This window comes from Scomber japonicus, chromosome 9, assembly GCF_027409825.1.
Source record: "Scomber japonicus isolate fScoJap1 chromosome 9, fScoJap1.pri, whole genome shotgun sequence".
In the NCBI taxonomy this organism is placed as follows: domain Eukaryota; kingdom Metazoa; phylum Chordata; class Actinopteri; order Scombriformes; family Scombridae; genus Scomber; species Scomber japonicus.
The window spans coordinates 34,651,462-34,669,984 of NC_070586.1; the positions used below are offsets into that span (position 1 = coordinate 34,651,462).

General features: G+C 40.1%; 1 protein-coding gene across 2 annotated transcripts; it reads left to right on the forward strand.

Moving 5' to 3' along the window:
- The first annotated feature begins 295 nt into the window (after positions 1-295).
- araf (A-Raf proto-oncogene, serine/threonine kinase) lies at positions 296-16,780 on the forward strand. 2 transcript variants are annotated; one of them, XM_053324814.1, is made up of 16 exons: positions 296-320; positions 2,139-2,360; positions 3,462-3,565; positions 5,451-5,553; positions 5,722-5,876; positions 7,365-7,463; positions 8,243-8,387; positions 8,536-8,566; positions 8,669-8,799; positions 8,929-9,131; positions 9,786-9,962; positions 10,498-10,544; positions 10,930-11,048; positions 11,305-11,436; positions 11,920-12,054; positions 13,558-16,780. In XM_053324814.1, exons 2-16 carry the CDS (start codon positions 2,250-2,252, stop codon positions 13,696-13,698), a joined length of 1,833 nt encoding a protein of 610 aa, XP_053180789.1. In that variant the 5' UTR covers positions 296-320; positions 2,139-2,249; the 3' UTR covers positions 13,699-16,780. The 2 variants fall into 2 exon arrangements, with proteins under 2 accessions (XP_053180789.1, XP_053180788.1); XM_053324813.1 differs by having other exon boundaries at positions 8,536-8,799.
- Positions 16,781-18,523: the final 1,743 nt, after the last annotated feature.

Sequence of the window (18,523 nt, forward strand, 5' to 3'; positions counted from 1 at the left end):
TGTAACTAAATACTAAAATTGTATAGGAAACTATTTATCTATGTATTTATATATTTGTATCAGCGAAGACAGTGTTGCGCCCAGGAAACTAAATAAATAGCGTCGTTGATTTACATGACAAAACGATATTTGTATACAGTCATGGATGCGACAGTTTACTCCACTCCCACCCTTAATAAGCACAGCTGGTGTTGTCCAATGAAAACAAGCCGCTACGCGAATTGACCAATGGCGAAGGAGCATTTCGGAGGTTTTTCCGCTTTCCCTCAAGTTCTTGTGACAGTCTGATCTGATCCGAGAGTTCAAGATGGCTGCTACAGGTAAGAGTTTAATTTATATCTAAACTGTATCACAACAATTTGACGGCGGAAGGTTTTGCTGTTGTCGTGAGAAAAGCATAACGGCAAGTGTATCGTGTTGTTGTATGCATGTCAGTGAATTAAATCGCTGTTATATATGTATATACTTGTATATATTTTTGGAGAGCAGCAAAAGAAGCTAACAAGCTGACGCGCTGGTAAAACCCCCGAAGTTCGCTAACGTTAGCAGGCTAGGAGTTAGCATTATAGCTGAACGAGTTAGCCACATAATCTCCTCTTACACTCAAACTAGCGCTGTCCTGCTAACTACTGTTTCAAGTCGAGCGTAGATGAACTACCAGAAGCTTTAATACAATCGCATTATATTGTCATTGTGTTACTACTCAACTACTTGCCGCTACTTTTTATAAGTAGTTTGCTAAAGTCGTTACATCGCGCACCGCGAGAAACATGGCCTCCCCCTAAAGTGGAAATGTCACATTACAATCAGGCAAATCCCATGCTAAGCTAACTGGATAACGCCAGCTAGCAGTTAGCATCACGCAAGTAATTTAGATGGCGAGTTGCCTTGGTTTGGAACTTTTTGCTGTCAGCGTAGAGTTTGAGCATTGATTTGACTCTGGTCTGCTCAGTATTAACAGCGACATTATTTTTGGGGTAAGTGAATACTTTGGGTGTTTGCTTAAGATAATCCTAGCTTGTAAACGTCGTTTTGGTTGGTTTGTGCCGCTATGTTGCGCATATGTTGTGACGGAGTCTGTCTCTCCTCTGTTTTATGAGAGACACATAATTCATAGTATTCAATTTTACTGCCTCTTTCATGACAAATGACTTTATCTCTATGTAAAATAACTCTACAGGACTAGTTGAGCTTCATTTGGAGTATCACACAATGTTTTCAAACTAACTAAACAGCGTTAAGAGTAGAAAATGTTGTCTCTGCTTGCTCAGCAGCCAACGAGTGATTCTTGTTATGCAAGATATGTATTTGTGTTCAACCGTCAGCGGTTTTTAAGTAAAGGTTGACATTACCTTCTCTTCATATAGATAAGAGCAGTGTTGAAAGTGTAAGTGCACCCCCACCCCCCAATACACATTATTGTTTATTTAATGTATTTTTCCAGCTATAATTGAATGTCCATAAAACAAAAAATAAGATGTGTGCTCTAGTTTTTCATAACTTGTGTTTATGTATAATGTGGTATATGCACATTGATGGTATATTGGTAGTTAATGGAGACAATATGGGCAAGATTTGTATAATATGCTGGATTCTTACAGTTGATGTTGGATCATAATATCAAGGACCAAAAACCCCTCCACCACCAATGAGACCCACTATATTTCCACTAGCGCTCAACCAATACTGGATTTTTTTAGGCTTAAAACAGATATTAAGGCGCAAAAGATACTTTTATATATAAACATACTTTTTTTTGCAGTGATCCCTTAAAACACTATGTAATGAAAGCATAATATTTTACCAGTTGACAATAAACTTTATTGTATAAAATGACATCAGTGCACTGAAACAGTAAACTTCACTGGGAGTTTAATAATTATAACTAACTCAGTGACACATAACAAAAAACTGGTACGTATATATTAAATTAACATTAAAAAAAGGAGCAAATATACATTAAATGTGGCTGATATAACTTTTTTTCTTTTCTTTTCTTTTTAAACCAACACATATCAGACAACATATACTGATATATTTGTGATAGGCCAATATCAGCTGACGGATATATCAGTCAGGCTCTAATCTCCACAGCTATATTTTTGCATCCAAACTGAATGATGTCCATACTGTTTCAGGTTCTTTATAAAGGGCTAACTCTCCTGGATCCCACTGTGCATGAAGCTTTCCTGAGGTCGTGGTGTCTTTTTTAAGTGCTGTGTTGTCCAGCGTCCCTCCTGCCTCTCATCATGTCCTCCACCTCCTCCTCCTACTCCTCTTCGGGGGAGACCAGTCCGGAGGATGTACCCCGAGGTGGGGGCACCATCCGAGTCTACCTCCCCAACAAGCAGAGGACCGTGGTGAGATGATTGGCCCTGCACTGCTCTTTATCAATCATACAAATGAAAATATGAGCATGTTGTAATTACATTAATGAGTGTTAGTAGGTAATTACCACCTCATGTAAAACAAATTCCCTAGCACTGTTAGTTGTAAGTGTAATTACTCACACAAAGTTTGATATGTTTCACAGCATTGAAACATCTAGTGGGTAGCTGGTGTCAGGTTTCACAGATGGTGTTGGCCACTGTCCATTTCTTAGAGTTATAACACTAATCACACTTAGACACCATGCTTCCATATTCTGAAACATAGCTGTCAAATGGTGCTGTCATGGCAACATTGTGCTAAATTGTCACATGTTTATTGTTCATTGTAGTTAAAATGCTTGTTATCTCTCTACTGTACAACAGTAAGCCATGCGTTTAAACATTACAGTACAGAACTTCTATTAAGCAACCATAGCAAGGCCTACACACACGTCATCAGTTTCCTCTCTGATTAGTCAAACTTGTTGGCAGAAGTTGATTATTGCAGACCACCCATTGTTGAAAATTCTTGCTAAATGGAGATAAATGCATCTGCTCGTGTAGTTTCCTCATCCAGCGCAGACACAAACACACAGCTTTTCTTCGTCTAAAATGATGACTTTAGAAGCCAGGAGAACTTTAACTAGCTCAAAGAAAATCCTGCCAAACCAAAAATGTGGCCGAGCTCTTCCAGTTTTCCTGCTGGCCTGTAGATGTGAAATGAACAGAGACACAGTTCTTTGAAACAGATCTGCTTTGTATCACTATGTTAGAAATGTACATCTAATTGTGAAACATCATGTGCCGTAATATCACCAAGCAACCGCCAAGCTGTGGGTGATTGACATCACACAATGATGTCTGTTAGACTGAAGTTGTGGTCTGAACAGTAATCTAGCATCATTATTATTATTATTTGGAAGAAAAGAGATGTGTTCACCGGACTCAAGTTTTCTGTTCTCACACTATTCTGCAGCAGCTCTGTCAGGCTAGTTTATCAGCACACCTCTTTGTCACCTGTATCCGTATGTACACGACCAGTGAATGCCATTTCAAAGTCACATTTGTTCAAACACTGTTTCATGTTCTCAGGTGAATGTTCGACAAGGACAGACTGTGCACGAGAGTCTAGATAAAGCGCTCAAAGTGAGAGGTCTAAGCCAAGAATGCTGTGCTGTATTTCGCCTTCTAGAAGGGTAAGTTGCACACTGAATGAATGAATGAATGAATGAATCCTCCCACACCAATCATCACCTACATAAAACATGGAGATGTAACAGTAGGACTGGGAGATATGACTAATATCTCATATCCCAATAATGATGTAGCACATTTAATTCATTGATTCAGTAGTTGGTGAGAGTTGATGTGACAGCAGGGCAGAATTGGACGACAACTAAATTCATTATGGTACTATAAGTGCAATGAAAAAGCCAAGAAGAATTTATCAGTGTAATACATAAAAGATGGACAGACTCCAAGTGGTGAAAAAAAATCCTGCTTTAGAACAATAGAGAAAAATATGAAACGGCAGACATTCTTTTCTCCTCATACATGTGTATATACATCATCATCATCATCATCATCATCATCATCATCATCATCATCTCTCACAGCCCTGTTGCACCTCAGATCCACATATTGCACAGTGTGAAATAGGCAGGTGTGAAGGGTGCGTTAAACTCACTCGTGTCCTCCGGATGTTCAAAAATACATGTGCCTAGCTAATATACTTTACTCTGGTCATTTATATAGCAGGGCTGTACAGTGCGACAGTTTTCGTCGCATTTGCGAATAAAAATCATCCTGTGCGAAGAGAAATATGTAAACACTCGCACATGTGCGAATGAGCTGCGCAGGCAGGCATCATGCACTGAGAAAAGTACTGTAGTATAAAAAAAGTAGTATTTGTGTTGGTAGAACTGCTCAATGGGAGTTGTAGTTCTAAGTGTATACTGTGCATGTCATTTCAAATATTTAAGAACTACATACAGTGGTCCCTCGCTATAACGCAGTTCACCTTCCGCGGTCATTTTTGTGTCATTTTTTTAATGTAATTTTTTTAGCGGAAAAAGACGCTCGGAGCAGCGCCAGGACACAGAGGCGCATTGAGAGGAAATGTGAGATAAGCGCAAGTCACTATTAATAATTTCTAATGTGTCCAACCTCGTAGGTTGATCGTTAAAAGTGAATTCGTTATTTCTAAAAGCCATCATAATCATTTATATGATGAATTGCATTGTTTACTGTATATTTGTATACACTGTAGTGTATATATATATATTTGAGTGTTTTAACAAGAGAAACTGTGAGAAAATGTTAATACCTGACTGATAAAAGTGTATAAGGTGTGTACTGAGGGGTTTAAAAGCCTTAAAAATCCATGGTGATTGTACTGTTAAAGAACCTGTTCTTATTGCTTTTTAACAAATCATTTCTGATATCAAATAACAACAATAAACATCTTAACGGTCCACCCGGGTGTGCTACTGAATTTTTCTTTGTGCTACTAAAATTTTTAACTTGCTAGCACCAGTGCTACCACTTGAAAAAGTAAGCGTACAGCCCTGTATAGGCAATAGATTTTAAAGACAAGTACTTGGATTTATTTTCTTTTATAATTTTGGCCATCAATAATAATAATAATACTGTAGTCAGAAACATGAACACTCAGGTAATCAAACCCTCAGGTTAGTCGTGATCTTTGAAGAGGAAAGTAAAAGTAGTTACTGCCTGTTGTAAACATCCAGCACAGTTTACAGACCAATTCTCCACTTCAACTTTGACCCACTTTACTTAACCTAGTTAGTGTATCCACTACAGTAAAGAATTGACATTCCAGGTTTGTTCACTTTCAGCTTTACTCACACATAAAGTGGATTAGATCATCTGGATAACTGCTAGTATACGACTTCTCTGATTGTTGGACTGTTTGTGTTTCTCATAAATAACTGCATTGTTGTGGCAAATACTAGACAGGTGTAAATATCTGCTTTAGGTAGCTGTTAGGATCTTATGAATCTGATAATATGTAGAAACTTTTTCTCTTTAATTCATTTGTACTTGTCTTTGCATATCCAGTCGTAAGAGACTGACAGACTGGGACACAGACATCACTCCTCTGGTTGGAGAGGAGCTTCTGGTCGAGGTCCTGGATGATATTCCCCTTACCATGCACAACTTTGTAAGTAACCAGCAAACATACAAACCCTGTATTTATGTAAATGGCTCCTCTGAAGTACCAGCTATTTAAAAAAAGGCAACCGATCAACTCCAAAACAACCACATATTAATTTTTTTCCCCCTCCGCTGTAGACGTGAATTGAAGTAACTCTGTCTTCTTCACCTGCAGGTACGGAAAACCTTCTTCAAGCTGGCTTACTGTGATTTTTGCCACAAGTTTCTTTTTAACGGCTTCAGATGTCAGACATGCGGCTATAAGTTTCACCAGCACTGCAGTAGCAAGGTCCCCACTGTGTGTGTGGACATGGACACAGTGAGCAAACGGTGAGTTAAAGGAGCAGGTATCAGTTTATTCAGCAGGTGTACTTACTGGTCACGTGACACCAAGAAGGACAAGAGTTATTTTCTAACTTGAAGAACTTCCACCTGTCACATGTGTGAGATGGAAAGGGAGATATTCATTTCCTATAGATGTATCTCTTTACTTCTCATGTATTTGATCAATATAAAAAAACAGCACTTGTTATAGTAGAGGGAATTCCAAAAAAAAACTAGTTTCAAGCCAGTATCTAATATCAAGGATCCACACATGAACATGACAAAAAAAAAAAAAGTTACTAGCTGATGATTATTAGCTCATCTCTTGTATTGACACATATTTTTGCATCTGTGTTTTATCTCTGATATGATGAAATCTAATCAGTTCCCGTTTGCAAATGTCAGTTTTGTCATGTCACAGTTGACGTAGGCTCTGTTCACACAAACATACATCTTGACACATTGATGCTGCATTGAGATCTGATCACTTCAGTGTGTTCTGGGCCACACTGAAGGATCCTGTGCTTCTGTGTTTTCTGGCAGATTAAGCACAAGGAATAGCTTTGCTCTTTGTCTCCCAGTCCATGAACCCTCCATCCAAAGCTGTGTTCAACTAGTTTGATAACAGCATAGACAAAAAGAATCATAATCCACTTCCCCCTTTTTTTTCTTGGTTTTTGTTTTGCTTCATATTGATAATTGGAATAGAAATTAAACCAAAACCCGAAAGCAACTTTTTTTTTTCTTCACTTTTCTGTCTAAAAATATTTCAGAAGCTAAACCTTTTAATAATAACGCTAATCTTTATTTATAGAGCACTTTTCAAACCAGCATTTCAAAGTGCTTTACAAGCCAGCAGAAACTTTGACAGTACAGATAAAACTCCATCGTATAACAGACATAAAAACATAAACAGGAGATGGATAAAAGGATGTTTTTTTAAAGAAGAGATTTAAAAGATGTTGCTGACTCAGCAGATCCATTCATTTTGTTTCTGTCCTGTCTCGTTGATAACTGAAGTTTTTAGTTTGCTGCGCTGTTCGACGTAATGAGCCTGAATTTGGTCTCTGCAAATGTTGTTTTATTTGAATGTAGAGCGAGGAAGTGCGACCCAATCACAAGTGGTCACAAGATGCATGTTAATACCAGGTGGGGACAGACGTACTTTGAGCTGACTGCTTGTGATTGGATCAACCAAGACACATGTTAATACCAGGTGGAAACAGGACCTTAGTCACTGATAGAAATGTAGCTTATAAACCTTTTCACTGTTTTTATCAAAGAAATCAACACAAAGCACTGTATTGCTGAGTTACAGTGTAATGTTTTTTATTGGTAATGTTTCATCTTTAGTTCAAAGAGTTTATGTTTAAAAAGCGTCATAACCCTAACCCTCATCAACCTTAAATGTGAGTTCCTTTGGTCTGATCCCTTGTTTATTATGTCCTTTTTTTTGTCCTGTCTCATCCTTTCCACCCACGTTTTTTTATCCAGGTGTGATCCCAATCCCTGCACAGATGAGTACCCTCGGATATTATTGCCAGATAATTCCCCGTCACAAAGCAACATGGCCTTAACCCCAGAGCCTCCTGGGTAAGCTCACATGCAGAAACAGTGGCTGTGTTCAAAACCGCATACTACATACTACATACTACATCTTTCCATCCTACACACTACACACTAAATGACCAGATAGTAAGCAGACCGTTTACACTCTAGTAAACTACACGATAACCCACAATGCATTTGGGTTCCTACCCGAGCTGAAATCATCAGGCTGAAGCTGATTTCATTTTAGCTCTAACTCTGTAAATAAACCACTTTATCCACATTTCTAACCTTTTTTAGGAAGAAAGTAAAGTAGCCCTTTAGATCCACAATGTGACGCTAATTTGTCCTGAGAATTCGGAGCCACTCAAGTTAGCCGTAGCGAGTAACGCACTTCCTGTCATTTTCACAAACATAAAACACCCGTTGCCTTTTATTATTAAGAAAACCATAACGATAGAATTGGTGCTTTTAGTTTGAAAACAGGAAGCGAACATACCCTCGCTGTAGCTAACTTGAAACCACAGAGTTGCGTTGCATCTTGGGTAATGTGAGTGTGAGTAGTCAGCTCTTGATGCATACTCTGCATTTCTGGAGAATCTAGTAAACCATCCAGGAACTTCTCACATACTCTAAATCACATACTACGCAGTTGAAACACACTACATACTTCAAATGATGTCAGAGTTAGTACGAGTAGTAGGAAAGTATGCAGTCTCGAACAGACCCAGTGTCGTATTGAAATGAAGAGGACAGCATTAATCTATGCAAACTGCTACTCAAGAATTTCAAGTTGTGACTCTTTTTTCACCTCATCACTTCAGGATGGACCTCCTGTCCCCGACCTCAGCCTTTCCCTTCCCCATGCCCGGCGGAGACGGCCAGTCTCTACAGAGGCATCGCTCCACCTCCACCCCCAATGTTCATATGGTCAGCACAGTGGGCCCTGCTGGTGTCAGCATCATAGAGGTCAGTTTGAATCGGTTGCTGTTGTTACAAAAGGATCTGATTGAAAACTATAAAAGCAAAAGCATACCTGATGTGACATAACCTGTGTATTAAGTAATCAAATGTAAATTTATTATGTTATGTGTCTTTTTCTTCTTCTTTTTTTTAGGAAGCACTAAAATCAACAAACAACGTTATAGGTATGTTTCGTATTTTCCTTCCTTCATTTCAGAATTTATCATCATGCTCTCATTTTTTTAATGAAATTCTCCTGTGCTGTTTTTTTCCCCTCATCTCTTCAGGTTCTGAGTCGTCACCGAAGCCCTCCACAAGCCCACCCACCTCTCTGGGCTCTCCAGGGAGGAGACCGCCCAAATCCCCCTCAGAGCACAAGGAGCGCAAGCCCTCCTCATCTGATGACAAAAAGAAAGTGGTGAGTCATCTTTTGAGCTTATTCAACAACAGGCAACATGTTTAGAGGTTGGCTCACACACACTGAAGGGGAAAAAAGGAGAAATAAATCTGAAAACCTGTAACCTGTACAATCCATGTGTGGTTTCAGCACCGAGGAGGCTACAGAGACTCGAGTTACTACTGGGAGGTTCACTGGAAAGAAGTCACCATGCAGAAGAGAATAGGCGCCGGCTCCTTTGGAACCGTCTTCAAGGGCAAGTGGCACGGAGATGTGGCCATCAAGATCCTTAAAGTCACAGAGCCCACACCCGAGCAGCTACAGGCCTTCAAAAACGAAATGCAGGTCTTACGGTGAGTGGTGAGGTCCGTCCCCTCCCGTCCCCTCCCGTCCCCTCCCGTTCTTATGAAGCAGATATCTCAGGAATGCAGCAAGGGAACGTTCACTTAGACTCAAGGATGAACTGATTAGACGTTGGCGGTCAAAGATCACTATGACCTCACACACACACACACACACACACACACACACACACACACACACGACTAAAGAGTTCATATACTAATTAATACATTGAACATCATAACTGGGTTAAAGATGTATTTTAGAATTCATATCTTTGCAGCAACATTCATATGTGAAGCTTCATGAATTCAACTTTGTGTTCTGTCACAATTAAATTTATGATCCAAACATGAACACACACACAAGGAAAGTACACTTCATACCTTTTTTATTATATTCCTTCAAAGTATTCACTACAAATATTATGAGTCTGGATGTAATGTGACTGGTTTGTGGAGGCTAACAACCATAAGGCTGTATTTTATAACAAAATTGTATTATTAATATTATTATTATTACAACACACCAGCCAATCACTTCTATCAACAAGAGCCGCCTCTTATTGAGATAACTATGTAATATCTCATTTGAAACTGTTGAATAAGTCAAATTTGACTGAGATGTTACTTTCTAATGCTGACACCGTTCCCTCTTCTCTGCAGGAAGACTCGCCACGTCAACATCCTGCTGTTCATGGGTTACATGACTAAGCCCAACTTCGCTATCATCACTCAGTGGTGTGAAGGCAGCAGCCTGTACCGCCATCTGCACGTCTCCGAAACTAAGTTCGACACTATGCGGCGCATCGACGTGGCCAGACAGACAGCACAGGGCATGGAGTAAGACCCACTTAACACTCAAGCTAATTTTTTATAAAGTACTACACATTTTGAAAAGTCAGCACACACTATAGACATTGGTTTGGTAAAGATGGAATGAATCAGATTTACATTTCATAGATTATAAACATTGAACTTGTTGAAATCTCAGTTGAAACTGTGGTTTGAAAACTGGGATGTGAAAGTTAAACTTAGATTTGTGTCTGCTTTAAACTTAAATGTCAGTCAGACACATAGCCAGTGCACTGACATCAGCTGTAGGTGTGTGTGTGTGTGTGTGTGTGTGTGTGTGTGTGTGTGTGTGTGTGTGTGTGTGTGTGTGTGTGTGTGTGTGTGTGAGTCTTGAACATTTTCTTTTAAACATTACTGCAAGATATTTTTTTAAAAAGTCTATTATTACTGCAGAAGAGTTTCTCAGAAAGCTAAACATGGCTTTCTAAAATTGCAGCTTGTACTATAAGTAGAGTTAAAAAGATATGTTGCTGCAGCTGTCACACAGATAAAAATGACTAATCTTATTTCTTTTCCTTTTCAGTTATCTTCACGCAAAGAACATAATTCATCGAGATCTGAAATCAAACAGTATCCTTCTATTGTCTGTGCATGTTCGTTATGTGTGCGTGTGTGTGTGAGCGACAAACATCAACTTATACTGCTGAAGAATCCACCAATAACCACAAGGGTAGATTTGAACACGATGTTCTGTGGCTACACACCACATACATGAATCATAGTCTTTTAATAGCCAAAGGTGTACAGCACAGTATATTATTTTGGCTTCAGCTCTGTTCAGTTTAAACAGTGACGCTGTTCCTAAATTTGAATGTGAAATCAGCAAGTATAATTTGTATTGATAAAACACCAACTGTCACCTAGTCACCTGCTAATTCTTTAATTTCCTGCTTCTAATACTATGAATATGTAAACTACGTCATCTGTGATAATGTTTCCTGAGCTCTGCTGCTAGATATTTTTCTCCACGAGGGCTGGACCGTTAAGATCGGTGACTTCGGCTTGGCCACGGTGAAATCTCGGTGGAGCGGTTCTCAACAGGTAGAACAACCCAGCGGATCCATTCTCTGGATGGTAAGCCTCTTTACTGAAAATGACGGAGTCTAATATTTGACACCATAGGAAATGATTGTTAGTATAAAGAATATGACCTTAATGTTATGAGACGACCAAATAGTGAGCTCAGCCTATATATTGATTGAAAAACTTGTGTAATGCTCCTTAATACACAACCTCCATACATATCCACATATCTGGGTATTAGAAGGCTAAGCCAGTAATGTTTAATGGTTCATTAAACAGGCTTTTTTTTTTTTTTTTCTTCTCCAAGGCTCCTGAGGTGATCCGAATGCAGGACAGCAACCCATATACATTCCAGTCTGATGTATACGGCTACGGAGTAGTGCTGTTTGAGCTGATGTCAGGCCACCTGCCTTACTCAAATATCAACAACAGAGACCAGGTAACACTACGCTCCTATTTAGTGTTCACACAACACCCACTTAGTCTAACAGAAGAGGATCACATGAATCTTTGTCAAATGATTGGAACTTTTAACTTCACACTGTAGGTTTTAGTTTAGAGCAACAGTGTGATCTGCTCAACAACCAAAGTCAACATTCATCCTCTTCAAACCAGCAGATGTCATCAGAATGCAATCCAAGCTAGATCTTTAAAAGTGATTCACTCAGAACTTAAAGTATTGTTCCACTAATGTTCACCAACTGACTAACAGCTGGAGCTACATACATAACTATAGAAGAAGCCTTCCTCATATTTACAAGCTTTATCTAATGAAGACTTTTATACCTGCATTACTGTCCATTATCCTCTTTGTGCGTCTGATAGTTAAAGTTAGTGCCACCAGCCCTGTTTCTTAACATCAGTCAGTTTAAGATTCCATTAACTGTCTCCTCTTTGTGTTTTTTTTTTTTCCCTCTCTCAGATAATCTTTATGGTTGGACGCGGTTATTTGTCTCCAGACCTCAGTAAGCTGTATAGTACCTCACCCAAGTCAATGAAAAGGCTGATCGTTGACTGCCTGAAGTTCAAACGTGATGAGAGGCCCCTGTTTCCACAGGTGAGAAGTTTCATTGAATTTAAACCCAACATTCCAGCATGAGCAGCACTTAGAGACAGCAGCAAGTAAAAACTCCCTCAAACAGGACTGTAGGTGGGCGCCATCAACAGGCGGGGTTGAGAGAGAACGAAGGAAGGAGAAAGAGACAAAAATAGTCACAGTAACCACGGCAACTACAATAATGATAATTAAAGTGTGACTAATGATGATACTAATAGCAGCAGTGGAGCCACCTGTCTTTCAAAGGATGGAGGCAGCAGTGTGCTCTTCTGTCTGTTACAGTGTTGTTTGTTTTTTAATACTACACCATGATGCCAAAAAGCGTCCCGCGGTGGGCAATCTCTATGGAAACCTGCGGTGAAGCACAGCAAAATAGAAGTTGGGAATAGTTGAACTTTTTGCGGCGAATTGCGGCAAGAGAAAATCTGTATCTATACAGAGTCATCTGAGGAGTCCATCTATGTTTCAAATCATTTCTTCCCAGCTGAAACACATTAAACAATGGAAGATGAACATTAACTGTTTCTGCCCATCACACTTAGACTATTTATAAGAATTCCTTTCCCACTGAAGAAATACAGTTTAGCAGGATGACATATCTCTGGCAACCTATCTCACTTCAGAGTAGGGATGGGCATAATCAAGCCATGATCAATAAGAATTTTTTTGTCGATCACATGAAATTTGAATCAATCTAATGTTGGTGTCAAATAGAGGTTGTGTTGTATAGTACGAGTCTTGAAGCAGTGCGGTTAATTTCAGTATGTGGCTGCAAGGAGACATCTTACCAAGGGTTCAGCTACCTACGAGTTGCTGTAGATATCAAATGTAAACATGAAGAGGTCAAGGTGAAGTTTGGTGTGGGACCTTTTCAAACTAAAAGATGGAGGAGTTGATTATAAACCTGTACAGTGGACAGGCTCCACAAGCTGGTCAAGTTAGCGTGACAATGTCTCTGCGTCCTGGCTGCTTAAGTCCTCTGAGTGTTTGAGCTGCTGGACCGACCACTGAGCATGCTAACATGCTAACATGCATCGTCTTCTTCAACAAGAATCCGTAGGCTGATGTTACTTTACTTTGTTAGCAGTGGACAGTCACCACAGCAGCATTTAGGTGAGTCACTCTGGTTGTTTTGTGAGGCTCTAGTTAAATAGGCAGCATTGTGAAGTCTATCTCTCACTCACTCTCACTCTTACTCTACATAATGATTGATATGTGAAGAGGTCTGACTCAGAGCCCCCCCATTTGTGGTGTGACAATGAGCGTTGCATATAAATATATTTCTAAAATAATGTGTCTGACTTATTCCATTATTACAAAATGTTGATAATGAGCACACACAGAAGCCCCCCCCCCCCCCCCCCCCCCTCAGCTGTTAGTGAACAGGAAGCAGGTTTATAACAGAGCAGTTGACACCAGTGTGACCCAACAGGAGCAGTATATGAACATCACACATAAATGTCATACTCACAATCAGCTTTTCATGTGCTTTTCTTTCATCAGATCCTGGTAGCCATTGAGCACGTTCAAGACCTGCTGCCAAAAATAGAGCGGAGTCGCTCCGAGCCCTCACTCCACCGGGCCGTCCACGCCGAGGACCTGAACCCCCTCCTGTTCCACACCACCAGGCTGATGCCCCTCTAAAACCAGCAGCACTGGGCAGAGAGGCAGTCACCTTTTGTCCAAAACCGCAGCATTTCCCGACCCCCCCCCCCCCCCCCCGTGCCTCAGAGAGGCTACAGCTGGCTGGCCTGACAGACCGTGACCCCTCCCAAAAACCTACCCCCTACCCTCTTAACTCGCTCCCTGCCTCTGCACAGCCACGGAGCTGCAGCCCTCAGTAACAACCTGCAGAAATAACCATAACACATCTTTTTAGTCTTTTTCCTTTCATACAAGAGACAGAGATCAGCTCATTAGGTGAAATGATTGTCTGCTGTATTTGTAAATATGTCAGCTGGCCTCAGATTGGGCCAGCTGATGATCTCAAATTGGGAAAATGTAACCAATAGGCTTTAGTTACTCCGACCTACTGCAAGGTATTGTCAGTTGTGTGGAGGAAAACGTAAAAGCACAACACTGCAATATAGCATCAGTCATTTTTAACGGTAAAATAGTCTTACTCTGAACTTTTTTTTTGAGGAGCACTGTGATCATCTGCGAATATTTAAACCAGTTGCTGGTTCAGGTCACTTTATCAGCTCTACTTCAAATATCCAGTCGTCACGCGTTCCCTTCATTAAAGCTTGTGATTTAAAAGCAAAGTGAGGGTGAAAGCTTGGACACTGTCTCGCAGGGAAACCTCCATTATTCACTGTTTTCACAAGCGTTCAACAGTAGAAATGAATGAGAAAGAGACGGGATTGAGAGCGCATGCAATATTTTTAAGCATAATATCAAACTGACATGAGAGGAAGAGGAAGTCCAAACTAGTAGATGCCTGCAATAGATCAGCAACTTCAGACACTGCACTGTACAAAAATATAAAAAAGGATGATTTATCTTGTTGAAATGACAGCATGACGGTGAAAGGCTTGATAAACAGATAAAGGCAGAGTTATTTTCTCTTCCACTAAATAATTAGAATCATTTCTCGCTTATCTGGCACATAAAACAGGCACTCAGGTGTCTTTCAACTTAAGCTGGAACAGAGTGCGCACTAATGTCGCAACAGACTAAAATAGTTAAATGCTAAAAGAGTGTTTGACATGTGGAAGTTGAACTGCTGGCTCATCAGGGAGTGATAAAATCGGCTGTACACACAAATATAGAAATGTGCATTTTCACACAGTCCCTGGTTCAGTGTTAATAGCTTTTCTAAATTGGGAACACCAACAGACCAGGTTAAACTGGTTTCACTACTTTTCTTCCGAGCAACCAAAATAACCTTTTTTCTTTTTAAAAAGAGAGAGACGCTGTCAGTTCCCGAAACTAAATCATTTCCTTAAATGTATAATGTCATTTACATCACCAGGATTGTTTTTCATTATTTAAACTGTTAGGACCAATATTTTTGCAGTGTAAACAGAAGGATACATCTTTTTTTTAATCAGCCATTCTAATATTCAACATTTCTTAACCAAAAATAAATAAAAAAAATTGAAGTGTAGTTTTTGCCAGTGCAGGAATAAAAGTCTTTTGAAAAACCATTTTAAATCATCACAGGACACTAACACCCAGCAGAATGTTAATAGCTCAGATTCATCTCAATAGAAAAACAGAATAGTAGTGATTATTTCACACTCAGGCACACATGTTGTAGCTGTGAGCACACTCGAGGCGTTTTTATTCCCCCTTTTTTCACTTTGTCACTAGTTCAGCAGCAGAACGTCATCACGCTCCACACTGCAGGACTGCAGGTCAGATGGCTTTTTGCTTACAATGTTTTTTGTTTTTTTTCATTCTAGTCTAACGAGGATTTGACAGATGTTAGTAAGTTGCAGTCTTAATGGAAACGGTTAGTTGTATTGCTGCTACGTAAAGTCATTTTTTTTGTTTTTGCACCTCAGAGACGAGACATACTGAGACTTGAGCGCAGTGCTGCAGCACAGCCTCACTGACCTGTATTAAACCTTGTGCATTTGTAGTCTTAAAAGTATCTTCTTCATGCTCCCGAACATGAACACACACGCACACACACACACACACACACGCACTCTGAACTAGCACTGTTGCTGTTGGTGATGCATTAACACTGTGGTTGATAGGCTGGGCTCTCTGGGAGGTGTGACAAGTGTTGTTTTTTTTTTGTTTTGTTTTTCTAATATAACATGATGTTTATTTTTCACAAATGACCACAGTCGGAAGCATGGTAGAAAGTCTTCACCACCGCCCAGGCAGCATCACTCTGATCTGTTAAGTATTGTAGTGTCCACACCAAGAGAAACAAGCATGGGGATACCTGTTGATAGCCAGAGCAGCACAGTGGTCAAAGTAGCTGAATGTACAACCAAACCAAACATTTTTCAGCCCAGCTCATCCGTCCAGCGTGAAAGACCTTCACGTCGCTTACAGCATTCATCACAAGCTGCTGTTTTTCTCCTCACCATCACCATTCAGCTCCTGAGCTCTATTTTAGATCAGGATTGGATCTGACCCACCTGATCAGGTGTAACAGCTTCATGATGCAATAAACTTCCAATGGATTGTGGCTGAAACGGTTAATTTAAAGGCACAGCTGCTCATATATCATCCCATGTAATAATGGCGGGTGGTGCTGCACTATATGAGACATTGAGAAGAGAGGCTTTATGATGGGGCTGACATCGCTGTGCTCCTCAAATTGTCAGGTGGTTACCTGTGCCTTGCTGATGGGGACACTGCTCCCATTTAAGAACAAAATGCATCATGGAATTTACAGTCATCACAGGGGGGAGTTAGTATTTTGAGTTGGGGTTTGTTGTTGTTTTTGGACAAGCTGAGCCCTTTTTTTCCCCATGGATTATAAATCTAATCCCAAACAAAAGCACAATACACCAGAAATGTGCAGGAGGGACTTAGTGCGTGCCTCTCCTTTTTACTTGAAGCACACCCGGAGCTGTTTTTCCTCTTCTTCTCCAGCACTCTGTGACACTAGTGGAAAGTACTGTATTTCTAGAAAGCTTCTCGTAGCAATGTGAGTGATTTTCTAATAAGGCTTCAGCAGAATATAACGCAGCATCTGCTTCGACGCACCTGAAAGCCGTCTGATTTTTTTTTTTTTTTTTTTGTTTAGAATTGAATCTATAAGCCATAATTGTTCAATAATGTTTTATAAAGAACCTTTTAACGTGAACCAGACCAGGGACAGTGTACATCCTGAGCTGTTTTGAGGAAGGTCTATTTACCACTTGAACAGCTAACGGCACTCCGTATAGGTCACATTTAAATAATGGTTGATTTTGGGGGGTTAAAATAAAGTCTATATATAGAGTGATTTGAAAATGATTTGAAAGTCTTCCAGATGTCTTTGTAAGGGAAGAATCTCTGTTTCCAGCCTACTTATAATTCAAGGATAGGTCTGGGTTTTTCTTAATATACTACTCATAAGCCACTTATACCTGCAGCTGTTGGTCACTGTAATCATTCCTCCTCTCCATACTGGCTGTCACATTAGTCTTATAAAGTGACTACACTGTAAAAAGATAGAGACGAAATCTACAGGCCTAGTTCCTCACACACTCCTGGTCGCTGCGTGGAAGTCAGTTAGTTTCCAGGACAAAGACACACTCTTAAGTTGTCCTCCATCTGAGCGTTCTCAGATAGCCAAGGAACGATTACAACCACCACTAACTGCTGCTGCGTGCGTACGCAAGTCACTTAAATCCATCACAAGTCTACCGGTCCTGTTCAGTCATTATGGGCTACTGCACAGTCATAAGTAGCCATTGATAGTTTGGTGGAAACAGCTGCTGAGTGATCCTGCAGATTGTCTTGACTCTTTTAGAGCCTTTAGAGACTTTTCTAGACTTTTTTTTTTCTTGGTCAGGATTTTAAATGTTAAAATTGAAGTAACTATTCAGTTCAGTTTTCGTCTGCTCTTTGCAGCAGGGGTTGCTACTATTTTTTTCTAAAGTGAGCACAGAGGTAGCTGCTCTTAGGCGTAAACCTTAATCTTGGGAGTATCAGCTTCACGATACAAACAAGGCTCCAGTGTAAGTGTAAATGTAAATGAACTAGCAGCAGCGAGCGGTGGCGTCGGATGTCGTGCTAACTGTATCGAGCGAGCGTCGGACGGTCGTTACTGAACAAACGTAGAAATAACAGCAGATGAGACGTTTTGAATTTTTTTGATATTTTTTAATGTTGTGAAAATAGGGGCTGGGTACCCCTAACTCTCGTTACTCATTCCAGTTATATCAGTGGTTTTATCGTGGTTGTTTGGGGGAGGGGGACGTAGGTTTGATGGGGATTTGTGAACCAGGGTCGGGAAAGACTTTAGTTTCCGTCTTTCTCTTATTTATTGATGTTGTTTGGTTTCTTTTGCAGATGTTGTCGTGTGTGCGCGCGGCTCTTTTTGAGGTGGATGTATTGTTTACTGAGAGAGATCGCTCTGTGCAACGTTCACGTCATCGTCGCCTCTCTCTCTCTCTCTCTCTCTTTAACCAGAATGTTCTTTTTTTTCCTTTTTTTTCAGGCCACGGTACTGTCTCCTTCAAATGACTTCTTTAATCCTGATATTGTCTCACTGGGGCATTTTCTAACCGCGGTTTCATTTCAACGTCTCAAACACACAATAGGTATCAAACTTTTTAAGCAACATAGGGTTTCACTACGATAGCATTTGTTTAATGCGACACTTCAACAATACTGTAAATTTGTTGTTGGGTTGGGGCGCAATGCAAAACTTGAGCCTCTCCTGTTGATATTTAAGTGTAGATTTTAAGTATTGCTGAATGAAACAAACCCCGTCTTTTGAAAAAAAAAAACAGCTGCTTTTTTCTGTGTGTAACCTTTCAGCAATAGTAAGGACAGAATGTTAAATTCCATA